The sequence below is a fragment of the Lethenteron reissneri genome, chromosome 26, assembly GCF_015708825.2.
Source record: "Lethenteron reissneri isolate LAM-NWPU_2019-01 chromosome 26, ASM1570882v1, whole genome shotgun sequence".
NCBI lineage: Eukaryota > Metazoa > Chordata > Hyperoartia > Petromyzontiformes > Petromyzontidae > Lethenteron > Lethenteron reissneri.
The window spans coordinates 2,591,564-2,608,092 of NC_083804.1; the positions used below are offsets into that span (position 1 = coordinate 2,591,564).

The following is a 16,529-nucleotide window of genomic DNA, read 5'->3' on the forward strand; positions in this document are numbered from 1 at the left end:
CAGATGCTGAATGTGATTGTCAGTATTCTTTGCCGTTCACACGGTGAGATTACCTGGTGTAGTGTTCTTCATTGCGAGGCCTACGAGCTACTGGCAGCCCCTGGTGGCCTTTAGTGCGGCCCCTGACGTGCGGCCCCCGACAAGACACAAATGCGACAACACCCCATCGTGCTGTCAAACCCCCAATGGTTTCAAATGTGTGGCGGCCCTCACACTGATTAAGTCTTTTCAGCGAAAGTGGTCCCCCCTCTGAAAATGAGTGAAGAACGCTGGCCTAGTGGCTGCGTGAGAACGGAGAGATCGTGATAGCGTGCGGCAGACTCCGTGACTCTGTCGTCTGTAGACGGGCGGTGGTGGCTACGCACGTGGCCTGTAATCCAGCACTGTGGAGGCAGTGAGGGTTGTTGGCTTGCACAAATGTCGCGAAACGCCTTTCCGGTGGGCGTCGAGGAAAAGGTGGTGCAGCAGAGTGAGAACGATGGGATAGAACGTCGCCCCCTCGCACGCGTGGGTTTTCTCTGGGTTTCCTCCCACATGTATGAACACTCACTAATCGGCTCAAAACATCCCAAACTATAGAAGACTACAAAGCTTGGGTAATTGAACCTCATGGCGGGACCACGGGGTCCCATAAGCCCCCGGCTCTCGCATAAACTGCGTTGCGACGTAATTTTATGTCTGTTGAAGGTGAACGATACGGCAATCTATTCCTCTCGACGAGCTCTACACGATGCGCTAATCAAAGTTTCAAAGTTTTGTTTTTTCTGTGCATTCGTCCTCGCTGTGCTTGGACGACATGACAACAGAATGATCCGCACTAGGTGGGTCACGATGTTTCGATCGCAACACAAGCGGTCGTCATCAGGAAAAGGGGGGGTTAGCCTCAAAAGGCAAACTGTTTATAAAGGTTTAGAGATGGTCTAAAGTCGGTTTTGGCTAAAGGGATGAACTTCAGCAGTCACCCCCAAACACATACCAGTGGATGACATTATTACCCAGGTCGATGTAGCCCTTAATGGTTTGGGACACATCACTGCAGACGTGACAAGATCTGAAATCGCTGCAACCCTCAAAAGCGTTAAGATACCAGTCAGCAACATCAGTAAGGATGAGTGTGTTGAGTTATCTCAATTGAAAAAGAGGGATGATATTGTCATCCTCTCAGCCGACAAGGACAATGCCACGGTCATCATGGACAAAACCGTGTACAACAACAAAATTCAGGACCTACCTAATGATGGTAGCTGCACAACAATTTAAAGAGATCCCACCAACAGCCTCGTTACAAAAAACAGAATCATCACTGATTCAGCTTCATTAATTGAACAGACCAAACGGTTTTCCTTAAAACCTTCTGCTGCTAGACCACCCAGACTATATGGCTTACCAAAAATCCATAAAGAAGGTACACCCCTTCGTCCCTATCGTCTCCACCATTGGCTCACCCACCTACAACTGGCCCGATATCTGTCTGAGACCTCACAGCCATTCACTGGTAAGACCACCTCTTCTGTACTTAACTCAGCTTACCTGGTATCGTCAATTAAATACATCTCACTGTCCCCAGGTGATTTGCTCGTTAGTTTAGATGTAGTTTCTTTGTTCACCAAAGTTCCTGTGCCCGATGCCATTGCAATCATTGAAGATTTGGTCCAACAAGGATTGAATGCTGATGTACCGGCCCTGGTGAGACACTGCCTCACCAATACATACTTCACCTGGGGTGGAACATTCTACAAACAAACTGAATGGCACCCCAATGGGTTCTCCTTAATTTCCGGTTGTAGCCAATATTTTCATTGAAAAATTTGTGATGGACACCATCCAGGCATCCACTCTACGCCCGTCCTTGTGAAAGAGGTACATGGTATGACACGTTTGTCATCTGGCCACATGGCCGACTGGCTCTGAACCAATTCCTCAAACATATCAATTCCATACACCCAGCCATCAAATTCACCATGGAGGTAGAAAAGGATGGCAAGCTACCTTTCTTGGATGTCCTAATCAAAAAGAGACCAGATGGCTCAATGAGCCATTCTGTCTAGAGGAAAGTAACCTGATACTGACGCCTACCTAAAACCTGATTCCCACCAAGGCGAATGGAATATTCTGACTACACAATCCTGCAAAGCCATCACCCCAACAGTGAGGAAGGAGCCATTTGAGGATCCAATCAAAACCATCACCTTATGCCATACATAGGGGTAACCAAAAAGATTTCCTAAATCATGAACAAGCACAAGATCCAGGTCCGATTTAACACAGTACATAAAATTCGTGATCTGTATCCCATCTGTGAAGGACAAGATTCCTGACATGCAATATCCCGGCGTCTACAAACTAAGCTGTATCTGCGGCAGCAGTTACATTGGGGAAACTAAGCGACATGTCTCGGACCGTGTTCGTGAGCACTAAGGCAGATTTGAAAACATGGTAGGACCAATACTTCTGCCGTGGCCAATCATTATTTAATAAGGCTGGCTCACACGAAATCGATTTCTCTAAGACTAATGGTACTTTGCAAGCCTACTGGCTATCAACAAACATTAGTTCATGAAGCAATCCATATATACAGACACAGGACACAATTTCAACCGAGAGGATGGCTATAAACTCAGCAATCATTGGAAAGGTGTCATCAACCACTTTGGGTTATGACTTGATTTGTGTTTGCATGTCAACCTCCACCGTCAGCAGTGTGGGTGTGTGGAGCGAGGTGCAATGATTTCCTGGAGGCCCTTTTGGCAGGAGACCCACTAACTGCCGAGTTGTTTCTACATTAACATCAGCTGCCCCGCCCGTGCTGCTGACACACTTGGGCTACGCCCATCTCTAAACCTTTATCAACAGTTTGCCTTTAGAGGCTCACCCCCCTTTTTCCTGATGACGACCGCTTGTGTTGCGATCGAAACGTCGTGGTTTTTTTATTTTATTTCATTCAGGTAAGAACCAGGCTACAGTCTACATTTATAGACTGCCAGTACGCTAACTGAGGTTAAGAATCAGGCTACAGTCTACATTATAGACTGCCAGTACACTCACCCAGCTTAATAACCATTGCTACAGTCTACATTATAGACTGACAGTACACTCACCAAACTTAATAACCAGGCTACAGTCTACATTATAGACTGTCAGTACACTCACTCCGATTTAGAACCAGGCTACAGTCTAAATTAGTATTTTTTTGTTTTTTATTATATTAATGTTATAATTTTTGTATTCACTTTATTTTTTATTATTATTATTTTTCTATCTACGTGACTTTACCGAAATAAACAAAGAATACCAATATATGTTGTCGCTGTTGTGCACGGAATAGTTGTGGTTGCTTTACCTTGGGGCCCATGACGCCACCTGGACCCGGCAGTGAAGGGTGACACGAAGCTACGCACTTGGGGGAGAATGATCAACGTTAGCAAAAATTACAAAACAAAGCAGAAACAGAATCACATCACGGATAATACATATGCATATTAATACATATTCATTCTTGTGGATTCTACAATAAGTGCTCAGTCATTCCGTCACTTTTGTGTGTTCATCGTCATATGGAGAACGGCTTGCTTCCATGTTATAATTTTCAGGCACGAACGTCGGGCCAACGTTGGTTCAATGGTTCCAACCATGTGCCATCGTTGACCAAATGTTGGCATGTTTACTGGGGATACGTATGTACGTATGTTTCTCATTGAAAAATAATTACTTTTCAAGTATATTGGTTGATATAAATGTTGCTAAAAACAGCCGCGATACAAATGTATGTGGCGAGCCGTTTTCTAATCCTGCATTCGTTAAAAGTTGCACACTTTGTGCAGACCACAGGCAGAGTGGATGAGCAGCTGGGCCATTTTTGCACTGCAGTGCCCCAGTGAAGAAGAGCTCATTAACTTGCATGGGTAAGGCAGTTTCTGTGTGGTTGGATTCATTAAGCCAGTTACCCACCACTCTCCTCGGCCACCGGGTGTGCAACTTATCTGAGCAGTGAACGTAAATCAGAAAAATTCTGCCTGCTTCAATTCAACAGGGATAGCAAAAATTCTAAAACTGTAAACGGGGAAAAAACAATGAGCATGAGATTATATGGCTTACTCAGTAATTAAAATAACAAATAAATGCACGTAGCAACTAAAATAAATCATGAAACAGATCTCACCTCAATCTCTGCATTGCCATCTGCACTCATGATTCCAGGAAGACCCTATCGAAACCGCAGGGTAAGACAACAATAACAACATCCAGCGCACATGTGCTTTAGTGCCGGCCACCAACATGTGACTTTACTCACACACACTTTGTTCATTCACTACAATGCCAGAGGCTCCCTTTGTAAATAACGGGAAGATAACCGCATTGGTGAAGAGGTGAAGTTACTCCTGCAAGGTTTTCGTGGTTGTGTCGCATGGCTTTGCGGGCCCAAAACAGTCGTCCGAAGGTTTGTTGGCTAACGTTTCAGAACGCATTTGTACGCACATAGGCATTTCAGTGCCTGGAGGCTTAGCTTATAAGACTGGAGCACAACGCTGACAATTGCAATATGGCAATGCTCAAAGCTGTGCCTTCTTTTTTTCTGGGAGCATAAACATTTCAGAATTCAATCCTGGGAGGACAGCCGATATTAATATTTGAGATCGAGACCGGCATTAAATATTGATGACCATTTCCAATATCGCTCGTTAGAAATGTGACACCACTCAACAATATTTTGAAATGAGAAAAACTTTTTTTTCGATATTGCCCCATTACCATTTCCAAGACCTCAACACATCACAAAACAATATTTTATATTTTGGAATGTAGGTGTGAATAAACGTGCAATTTTGAATAATAATAATAATAATATCCACTTCCAATGTGCTGCCCAGTATTTGCTCACTCTCACAGACAGAGAACAACTGAGTGGCGCAAGGAGGAGGAACCACAAACGAGCGGAAAAAGCTGGGCGCCAAATACCCCCGCCCAAGCTCTGCGGTTCTGTGTATGTGAAAGGTGATATTGGCCAAGTCATGAGTGTTTTGAGGGAATACTTGTTTAAATATGAATGAAAATGAGGACAAATGTGATACAATTTGTCGAACTATATTTACAACTTCTCATATTAGCCTTTCAAAGTAAATAAATGTAAGCCCATCCGTATTTATTAGTTACAAAACAGAGAGATGTGAAGGATCAACAACAATACTTCACAAGAGTACACTAAATGTGTCTGGTGCCAAACATGATTGTTGATATGCATTTTGGAGCTGTCCAAAGATTACTACTTTATGAAATAAAGTGCTTTATAATATACGGTTTTAATCTTTACCAATAATCAATAGATAAAACTACACCCTAAGAGAGTGACTATATTCCGCATGTAGCAGAGCAAAGAAAATAAAGAGATTGTATCTGAAATCACGGACTTCGACAGCCCCACGCTCGAATGTTATCAACGCCACCTCGTGGAAACACCGGGTTATTTGCTTTAAAGTTTAAGGGAAACCCAACATTATACTGGTAGGAACCACCTGGTTCCACCAGCCCACAGGGGATTATTATGTCCGTCCGTCCGTTGTGCAGGGAGGGGCTAGGTGGGGAGGGAGGGGCTGGGTGGGGAGGGGCTGGGTGGGGAGGGAGGGTGGGGCTGGGTGGGGGGTGGGAGGAGCTGGGTGGGGAGGATGGGGCTGGGTGGGGAGGGGCTGGGTGGGGAGGATGGGGAGGGGCTGGGTGGGGAGGGTGGGGAGGGGCTGGGTTGGGAGGGTGGGGCTGAGTTGGGGGGTGGGAGGAGTGGGGCTGGGTGGGGAGGGGCTGGTCACCCGTGGTGCCCTTATAAAACTCAACGTTTAACCTACTCATGCCGGCTTGTGCCTGCCCTCAGTCGGCCATATTTTCGGAATACACCACGCCGCCGTTGACCCTGGCCATTGACCGAGCAACCCAACGTTCCTACCAGCTCCCTCCGCAGGAATGTGTTTGCCCAATAACCGCCAACACATTCATTTATTTGCTTCGTCCATCTATATTTTTTCGTGAGCCACTATCCCACGTGGTCATAGAACCACGTGTCCGTTGGCATGCACCGTTCGGCGTTTGTAGATGTTTTACGCGTGATCAAGTTTGTCATTTGCCTTCATTGTTGTTTTATGAGAGACTTGGAAAAATGTTGTAAACTCACCTCCAGGCCTGGTGGCCCTGGTGGTCCGGGCAGGCCTGTAGGCCCACTGTTACCCTGCATTTGAAGACATTCCAATGTTAGAATGACAACCACTGGAAAATGCGTTAATGCTCATCTCTGAATTCATGTTATGGTTGAGGAATTTATATTATCTAGTTGGCCCGTAGGTAACAACTTTATTTTCGTTTGTTATTAGAATCACACCGGGTGGCAATCGTTTTACAGCCATGATCTGGTACACATTTCTGATTGTTCCACTTAATCTTAGTAATTAAGCTGCTTATGACTAAATATCTCAACGTTTGGACCGACTGATAGAGGTTTGGCATCACCTGCATCGTGGTCCATAAAGGCCTGTAACTTACCTGATGACCACCACATTAAGTTGTTCCGCTGAAGCGCGTACATTCAGAAAACTTACCAAAACCGTCAAAAACGAGTTATACTCTGTTCCGGAGTTTCCGAAATTGTTGCGTAACATTATTGCAATGTTTATACCTCTCTAAAGGGTCAAATTAATTAGAGTTCACGTTCTAAAAAGTACAACAAAACGAATCAAGTAACGACACGTTTGCGTTCCTCGAGTCAGTGGTCGCCTCGGGCTCCGGGTGCAAGGAGTTAAATGCTCCCCCCCCACCGCCTACACACTCAATCATTACGCAACTGCCTGGAGTCTAGGTATGGGCGCTCGCATGCCACGTGACTGCGTGTACGTGTGCATGTTCAACTTCTTTCGCACCGTACGCAGCCAACCGTGATAATCGTAGGTGCGGCAGAAGGACGACAAACTGAACACAAAAGGCAGCTCGAGAGAAATTAGTTTTCAACCGAGATTTTTAAAGTGCATAGCTCCAGTGGCCTCCTAATATTGGAGGAGCGTTCCAGACGGCCGCAGGGGCGCATCTGAAAGAGCGCAATGCGGTGAGCGTCTTTGTTCGGTTGCTAACCAAGAGCCGCTGCTGCCGCGAGGATGACCGGAGTTTGCGTGATCACTGTTTATGCTCCTTGACGAGATCAGTGAGGTGTTGTGGTGGTTCATTTGTGGCGAGCGCTTTGTGTGTGTAATGAGTGTCACAGTGATAGGGAATGTCATTCCCCACAATCCACTTACGGGAGCTCCAGGAAGACCAACTCCTCCTAAGATTCCTTTTTTCCCTGGGATGCCCTGCAACAGTCACAGATGGAACTCAATTACAAGCCTCGCCGATGAGCAGCCGTCGCTAACGGTGATTTAATTCTAGCCGTGGTTGTATTGATTTGCTAACCCTCCTTATACTTTGCACTCCCATTGTGTATGTGTATTGTTTGTTGTTGGAACTTTCTGACCCGCCCCAACTGGAAAGAGCTTTACAACTCATCGGATTCCTCCAGTTTCATAAGTAAAGATTACAATTCGGATTGTGCGGCTCGTCGTTTAAGTAAAAAATTTAAACTTGGATGCATGAATGATACGTAAAAGTAAGCTACTTGTGGCACATTAGGAATGGATCACTCTTTTAATTATGTCCTTGTGCAGCAAGGGAGTAAAGTGTGGTTCTGTGAAAGTCCTGATGTGCTGTGCAGTGCATCAATGCATGTGTGTACAGCAGCATGTGATGGCTGAGTCGGGCCTGTAGGTGGCTGGCAGGGTTATTGAATGACCACGCGGATATACCAGTCACATGGTTAATGGCGACTCGGGAGCAATGCTGTTGTAACACACGTGCTGTTGCATTTTACAGTGACGGTGCTGTTCTTCACAAGATTTCTATTAACCACAATAAATGTGCTTGCCCCCGATTTGGAGCACCTGCCCACGTCCTTGATTTCGAATGTGCAACATACTGTATGAAAGTCACGCGGCTTGGAAGGCAGAGGCCGGAGGATCTTTTTACATTTTGTCAAGTGATGTAATACTCCCAGCCTGGCTGAGCCAGGAGACATCCAGACGAGGGCAACACGGCAAATTTACCCATCTGTGCGGACAACTCAACACATGTGCCTTAAAAGTGCCTTAAAATGAAAATATACAGGGACTCCTCTACTTACGAACGAGTTAGGTTCTAGAGGTCTGTTCGTAAGTCGATTTGTTCGTAAGTCCAACTTTACTCCTGTCGATTCCAAACATGTTGTACGGCATGTACACTAGACATGGGGAATGGCTTTGAAAGTTGTATAATCTCCCGTAGATGTAGATGCCACTGGTTCTTCATATTCGGCAGATGTAGATGCCACCACCGCCATATATTGCGCGGTGGTTGTACTTACGACTCTCGGTCCGAACAGGCAACTGGACACACAGACAGGTTTGTTCGTATCTATGAAAGTTCGCAAGTCGAATGTTCGTAAGTAGAGGGATCTCCTGTATATACAGTATATAATAGGTGATGAAGCTTGACCTTATATTATTATACTGTACATGATAAGTATAACTCTCTTTTCTGCCCCCACATAGATGTAAAAATGTACAGTATGTGTCCATCAACCCATCGGATTTCTAGGCCAACATTACGTAACCAGCAGCATTTGTTTAATCAACAAACTCTTTGACCAGTTTTTATCTTCTGGGTCTCATGGGCAGCTTTGAGAGTGATTGCCACAGAAGTGTAGGTTTACTCGGTAATCCTGGTTTAGTTCCACAGGTAACAACACTCGCTGAGAAACTGGTCAAACTTCCCTACGTCTTGAATTTCCTTAAAGCTCTTGCGTGGCAACACTTTACCTGCTATTTATGAGATAAAGCGTGCATTGCACACCTTTGTACCAGGTTACAATAAAGATGTATAATTGATGAGTGTATTTACATTTTGTTCTGGCAGAACGGGTTGTATAGGTGGGAGAATTATGTCACCATTACATAAGCCCTGCATACGCTGGGTGTACTAGATTCCTGTGTAATTACAGAGACCACAACAAAACGAGTGCAAGCTGGCTTATATAATGCAGCCAATTAGATGCACTGTGGAGATGAAACAAAACATGACAGTATGCTGTGCTGATGATCTCGAATAAGGATAAAACCTGTATGCAGCTGTGGAAATGACCTGGTTGCCACTGTATAGAACACTTTCACTTTACAAGCATGTGCAGTTTAATTTTGACAAAGGTATTCAATATGTCTTATTGGGGAGAGGTGGCAGATAGGTTAATGCACTGCGCTATGAACCCAGTGACCTCAGTCCAACTGGCCTTGGCTGATATCAGTGGTGAGTGATATCTGAACCGGTTCTGGGCCCTCCCTTCACCAACCCACACTGGGCCACGTGGTCAAACAACCTCCATGACTGACTCAACATGGTAATGCCCACGGATTGACAAATGACTAAACTATTATTAATTCAATGGCTTAGTATGTTGATCAGCGTTTATTTTAAACAAGGGACTGCTGAACCAATTTTACTTTTTGAGATGAACCTCTATTGTTTGACTCAACCAGCGTATGCATCCGAGTTTGTCCACTTCATTAAACCAAACACTGCGACAACGTCACGGAGAGAAGACGACGATGGCACATACCGCGGGACCGGCCAGTAGTTGTCCCTGGATTAAAACAACAAAATCACAAGAGTCAATAAGGACCCGTGCCTTGATGACAACGCACAAATGTATATGCGCATTACACTGCATATATAATGACATGTATACTAATTTACATAATTACATAAGCACAAGTGCCCGTGCGGCTGAAAATCCAGAATTTATAATTTCCTCTACTCACCGATGGCCCGGGGGGACCCGGCGGTCCTTGGTTTCCCTGCAGGTAAAATAAGTCAATAATCAGAGACCATACATTCAAAGACTGCCTCTAAAGCACAGCCATTCAGGTGTTAGGGTGGTGGAGTGGTGGTGCAGTGGCCGTAGCGAACGACAGCGAAGAGTGACATCTGAACCGCTGCTCTGTGAATTGATGTGGTTTTTTTTCCGTCTCATTTCGACAGATTTTTCATCTTCCATCAGCGTCAACGTAACTCCGTTTGATTGTAACTGATGAATCTATGCATCGTTACACTTCGAATGCCTACTTGAACGTGTAAGCACCAGGTGGAGGGGCAAGTTGCTTGTTGTCTGGGCCCGCTGTGTGCTGACCGAGGTACAAGGGTTTGGTGCTGTGTGTGCTTGCATTCAGTGGCAGTGTGGAAGTGATGCAGTCGAAAGTGTTTTGGACCGTGCCCTATACAAACACACACACAAAATGACATATTTCAAGAATGAGATTTTACTACATCAGGATTACAGTACCTTTTGTCCCAGGTTCCCTGAAGGTCCAATGTCACCAGAAGGACCTACAATTCCCTATAAACACGGGAAAAACAATCTACGTGAATAAACGTACATCGTACTCTACCGTTTCAAAACAAAGGCTCGGACTTGAAAATTAGCACGAATACGGTACGACGAGAACAATGCAACCTGAAATGAACGTCAACGTTTCAGCGTACCTACAATTATTTCATCAAGCTTCGTTCGTTCATTTATTCGCAGTTAAATGACTGTTCAACATCACGATTAACGTGGCAAGTGTTGTACACAATGGGGAATTAAGGAAAAACGATGCAAGCGAACAACGGGGCAGCTCTCATCTGCACCAGCAGCCCTGAGCCGAGTGGAGGAATCTCCACATTCCGAGAAGCGGGGTCAGTCTCTCCATGAGATGGTGATTGATTTCCCACAAAGCGGCACTCGTCTTTATCAACTTGATATCGTTGAATTGGCTGAGCTGGCTCCCAACAAAGACTTGAGCATGGGAACATTTTAGCTGTGAGTATCGAGCTCCCGTGACAGACAATGTTGACGTCATGAAAGTTCTCTGTAAATAAATCCTCTGAGCTGCCACTGCTCAAGTTCAGAGTCTCAGCTTGGTCATCATTGACTGCACAAAAAGAGACCGACCCACCGTGCCCAATTTGATTCGGAGCTGAATTTCAATTGAGACAAATATCAGCTGGCTGGGTTAGTGGGCCCGTGACAATCTTATCGTAGAATGCGTGTGTATAGTGCACCCCCTACTGTGTAAAGGATAACAAGGCAACTCCTCCGGAGTTATTCTCTGACACGCGACGCGCACTGCACTGCTCTCTCTCTCTCGGCGAGATTCCCGAGTGAATTGCTCTTCTCACAACGCCGCGGAGGCTGAGCTGAGAGGACACTTTTGGTGGTGGTGCAAGTCGGGTCACAACAACAAAAACACCATCTGAAAAATGTTTTACACAATCCCAAGTTGTGTTGCATGTCGGGAGGAGGAGCAGCAGCAGCAGCGGCACTCACGTCGCTACCGGGAATGCCGGGGGGGCCAGGTTTTCCCACGACTCCCGAGGGGCCAGGGTTTCCTTTCTCTCCCTGGTGCCACGAGAAACACAAACAAACAGAACGCGCATTGCCTCGCCATCACCATCAGGACGCACGCAATGTGGTGTGTGTATATCGAGGCACGATTATGGCACGTCGTGAAAAAGAAGCGTCTACGGGAGGCTGGGTGCTGAAAATGAAACCGGGATCGGTCTTACAGTTTGTCCAGGTGCCCCAGGAAGTCCTCTCAGACCCTAAAGAAACAGATTTAAGCATGAATGACACATTGTAAATCGATTGATGTTAATGTACACACAGTACACAGAGTCTACAATAAACACATTAAAAACAAGTGAAAGCCTTACTACTAGGGCATTCGTGATGTCATGATCTTTTGCTCCGTGACATGAGATAACCATGAATTTGTATACATTATATGTGCATTGCACCATTGTAATCCATAGGACTTTGAATTTCGCTTCTACTGCAGTAGCATAACCAGTGGCAAGGCATCAGGGTAGTGAGGGTAAATATTCTCAAGACAAACTTCAACAGCTAAATTTTGTAAATTGTAAAAAAAGAAAACTTAATTTTAAAACAATATATAACCCACCTGCTTCGACTAAGCCAACTTTCATTGCTGAGTAACAACATTCAGGCGGCTACCCCTGACAGATTGCTCACCAAACCATCCTAGTATTGTGAGTGCTCGTGCTGGAATTCACGAGACCGGTCTCAGGCAGCACGTGCTCACGAGACCCACCACTGCCGCTGTCTCTCTCACCGCTGTGATGGGCTGTGAATACGAAGACGTAATCACAGTGACGTCATCACGCGCGTGCGTGAAAATGACGTCACCGTATTATGCCAAAGGCCAGGTGTGATTTTTTAAAATCCTTTATATTAAGTTCACTTGCGCGCTTGCTTGTGCGCTTACGACCGTGCAAATATTTCGGTCGTTTTTTAACCCACTTCCCGTGATCCAATCGAGCTGACATTTTCCACACAGGTTCGTTGTGCGTGACAATTAATGTTCGTGAAAAAAAAATTCCACAATTTTACACTTTATAGGACAAAAATATAATATTTAATTACCAATTGCTTAATGGTGCCATGCAATCATCTGACCCATAGGTGGCAGCCATCTCAAGCCAGAGGACGAGATGACTCAAGCCGCCACGCATATAAAGGATTTATAGTGAAAAATTTTGTTTTTACGGGTTATACTTGTTTTTAAACTATGTGATGGCACTTAGATACCACGCCGTGATGCAATGGCTGCACAAGACATCTGGATCTGGCTCGGGGCCAACTAGGAGCAGGGACAGGACTAATAAGGAGTATGAACAATATGGCGTCATGTCTGTGTGTGTATATGTCACTTTGTGAGTGCGTGTGTATAGATATGAAATAATACATATTCTTCATCATAAGACTTCCTTTGCCAGTATCAAAATAGAATAGGTGTTCGTCTTTTGGCGTCCTCTGGTCTAACACGGTTTGAAAGCTGTCTTTAGTGTGGACCAATCAGTTTCAAAGACGATGCACATACTGTCAGAGCATGTTTTGATTTGTATCTTCACAAATATGTGGTTAGGGGCCGTCCATAAATTACGTCACGCCCCTAGAGGGGGGAGGGGGGTCAGACATTTGTGACGATGTGTGACGAGGGGGGAGGGGGGGTTGAGAAATGTGACTTCACATCAAAATGCGCAACTTTTAATGAATATAAACAACACGTTCTACTTAATAAAATAGAATTGTTATAAAACACAAATTTTGATTAATTTTCATTATTAACTATTTGATTAATTAAATTTACTAAGGTCACCTTTTGTTTATTCCATGAAGGAGCATTTTGCTTCTCCACGGGAAAATGGAGAAGCATACATTTTGTATTTTTATTATTATTGTTATTAAACATTTAGATTGTAATGATTCTACCAGGGCTTTTCATTCTGTGGAATGAATATGTGATTGTTATAATTGTACTCTCCATTTTGTTTCGTTGTACGACAACGTTTCAAGTATTTTTTTTATAGTTATAATTACTTTTAATATTTTATAATTATAAGATGATTTCAATATAATATTCTGAACATCGGCAGTTTTAGTTAGACGTTGAATATTTTCAAGTGAATTTTATGCTAAGTTTCAGATTTCCAACGCCTCCTTTTTAATACGTGTTTCTCCTCCAACATCAGAGTGCAGCGCCACATTAAATACGCACTACAAGGAAAATAATTTAAAGTGATTTGAAGCATGTTTTATTTTCATAATGGAAATATGGTTTTGGGGGGGCGGGCAGAGCTTTGTGACGTCATAATTGAGGGGGGGGGGTCTGACTTTTTGTGACGCCGTGTGACGAGGGGGAGAGGAAGGGTCAAAAATCGGCCAAAATCGCGTGACGTCGTTTATGGACGGCCCCTTAATGCAGACATGATTCCTTGCAAAAGGTTTAAGTTTAATGTTTTAACATCTTAACACCTGTTTTGTAGCCTTAAAAAGGGGAAACTCTATTATTATAATAAATATTGTGACTATGATCTGGGAATGTGTATAGCTGTGTGTGAGTCAACTCAAACGGTTTCTCCTTGTCTTCTGCGAGAGACTCAACGTCGCACATTGCGTGCGACATCAGCGGCACGGCTTGGCTTCTGCAGTGGAAAAACCACCTGCAGCTCCTGACCTCCCTGACCCGCGATGGCCTCGAGCTCAGCACCGACGCCGATGTCCCAGTGGAAAAGAGGTAGTTGGAAGCGTACGGTGCGAAAGAAGTTCAACATAATTTTTTGTGGCTTCATCCTTTCACGTTCTGCTCACACTGCCCTTTCCTATCTATCTCACCTTCCTCTGCTGCTCAGTGACTTTGACATTAGGGAGGGTGGACATCCACTGGGCAGGAATGTAAAAGGAAGGTCTGTGGGGTTGTGATTACAGAGTAGAGTTTTAAAGTATATTACTTTAATAAAGGTGTATTATTAGGGAAGGTTATAATTGTATTATGTTTCACAGATATTTTTCGATTTAAAGCTTTCGTGACTGCAGGGATTCATCTTCTTGGTTCTTTCGGTAAAGTCACGTAGAAGAGAAGTAATAAAATAAGAAAAATATTATTATTTTATTATATTATTTTATTATGTTTTATTTTTATTATTTTATTACTTCCCTTCTACGTGACGTTACCGAAAGAACCAAGAAGATTTCACAGATATGTTTTGTTAAGGCTACCACTTTTTTGGAGGTGGAGCTGGTAGCCCCCCACCCTCATCAGCCCCGCCTACTTTTACATGACCACGCCCACTCGACAACGAGCTCCACCGCTACACGATGAGGTGGCCTCCCCTTTGCTCTTTCTGCCACTGACCCTGCCAACAGGCCCCGCTTGCCCTTCAGCCAACCGGGCACACTAACCCAGCTAGGAACTGTCCCTTTGATCGTATCGTGAGTCGAGCATGAATTCAAATCTATAAACGATGAGAAAACGCATCACAAGAGAAACAGTGCAGGATGGGAAAAGCAAAGGTTTGCAACAACATACGACAACCGTGAACTGTGTGTACAAACAACTGTCAGCCTAAATAATTTTACAAACAACCACAGTTCCTAAAGGTCAAAACCGGTCTAGAGTTGTCTCTTTGTCTCACTGCTGCCCGTTGGTTGGTCGCATTTGCTCAATTTATAATAGACTAGCTTTAACTACACGGGACTTGGATTCACCACGCCCGGCCGACTTTGTCTCCCCAATGGCGATGTTCACACACCACAGCAGTTACTCGTTTGAGGCTGAGTCGACCTAGGGGAAGCCCAGGAGCAGTTAAAATAATCGAACTCGGGTCGCCGGGTTCGTAGCACAGCACGCTAACCACGACACTACAATAAGTTACGCTTCCACATGCGCGGGTCACATGACAGATTTGACGTCACAGCTCACTTTCCGTGCAAAAAAAATATGCATTATTGAGCTCCCCCCCCCCCCCCCCCAAAAACACACAAAAGTGTATTTGAATAATCTTTGCATGGTGTACAGTCTGGAAAGTACCCACATGGCAAATTTCAAGCTTGAACAGACACATAATCACAACTTTGCCTTTTTTCTATATGGAGATGGTGACTTAAGACAAGATGACCGCAATGCTTTTATTCAGGAACTGGTGTTGTTACATATGTATAATCTGAAAGCTCTTTGGACACACCGTGCACGTTTCCATCTTGTTTAAACGTATCATGAAGCCATACAATCTGAAACTGGGACAAAATCCATATTTTCACAGGAGCTTCGTGAAAATTACAGACTTTTTTTATCGAGACTGCCACGGTGAAACTGGGACATTTAGTAGCATTATGCGTTGTCTAATTTTACCTGGCGAATATGTTAACAATCTGCAAAGTGATCCAACTCACTTTTAAAGAATGGCTGAGTGTCCACCTTTTTCCTCCACCCCCACCCCCTTCTCTCCCTCGCTCCCCATATTTTGCTTGGGTTAGAAAATGAACCTGGCACACCTTATTTAACCTACTCTTGTTCAGAGAGGAAAGCCTACCCAGAAGGCACATACTGTTGTTATTCGTGTTTGTATGTGCCCTCTGATGTGATCGTTCAAATTGGTTCAATATAAAAAATAATAATGGATGTGTGGGTTTCAGCGCAGTCTGCTTATGTTAGCACAGGCACAGGTTTAGAGATGTTGCAAATACAGGGATCTCGTATCATGGGATATACCGGCTTAACACTGGTCATAAAAACAAGGCCTTGGGTTCCAGTTAGGCTATGGCAGACTCTGTGCAATTAACATTAAAAAAAAACTCAACCACCATCATCATTCCTCATTTGCACATGCCCACACTGCAGGATTTTTACGTTTACAAAAATATTTCTGGCTGCAAAAAAGGGCATTGCCAAAGGCTGTCAATTATTTTTTTATATTATTTAATCTTGAATTAAAATGTATTAAAACTGCATGTCTATATATTTCCTTTCACTGACAAGTTTGTCAGGTGTTACTTTTTTTCTCATTCGTATTTTTTTGGAAAACAGCATAGTGCATCTGTCCATTTAACGGCAGGTTATTTGCTAATTAACTACTTTTTGCTGATACTTCTCCTA

General features: G+C 44.2%; 1 protein-coding gene across 1 annotated transcript in view; it reads right to left on the minus strand.

The window, feature by feature from the left end:
* The window catches only part of LOC133347471 (collagen alpha-1(IX) chain-like), a 43,060-nt gene that overhangs the window by 21,966 nt on the left and 4,565 nt on the right, over nucleotides 1-16,529 (minus strand). Inside the window, exons 3-11 of the mRNA XM_061559755.1 lie at nucleotides 11,641-11,676; nucleotides 11,402-11,473; nucleotides 10,376-10,429; nucleotides 9,855-9,890; nucleotides 9,653-9,676; nucleotides 7,269-7,322; nucleotides 6,158-6,211; nucleotides 4,160-4,204; nucleotides 3,341-3,397 (exon numbers count right to left, since the gene is read on the minus strand). Coding sequence (XP_061415739.1) covers nucleotides 3,341-3,397; nucleotides 4,160-4,204; nucleotides 6,158-6,211; nucleotides 7,269-7,322; nucleotides 9,653-9,676; nucleotides 9,855-9,890; nucleotides 10,376-10,429; nucleotides 11,402-11,473; nucleotides 11,641-11,676 — 432 coding nt within the window. The remainder of the gene's footprint in view (nucleotides 1-3,340; nucleotides 3,398-4,159; nucleotides 4,205-6,157; nucleotides 6,212-7,268; nucleotides 7,323-9,652; nucleotides 9,677-9,854; nucleotides 9,891-10,375; nucleotides 10,430-11,401; nucleotides 11,474-11,640; nucleotides 11,677-16,529) is intronic.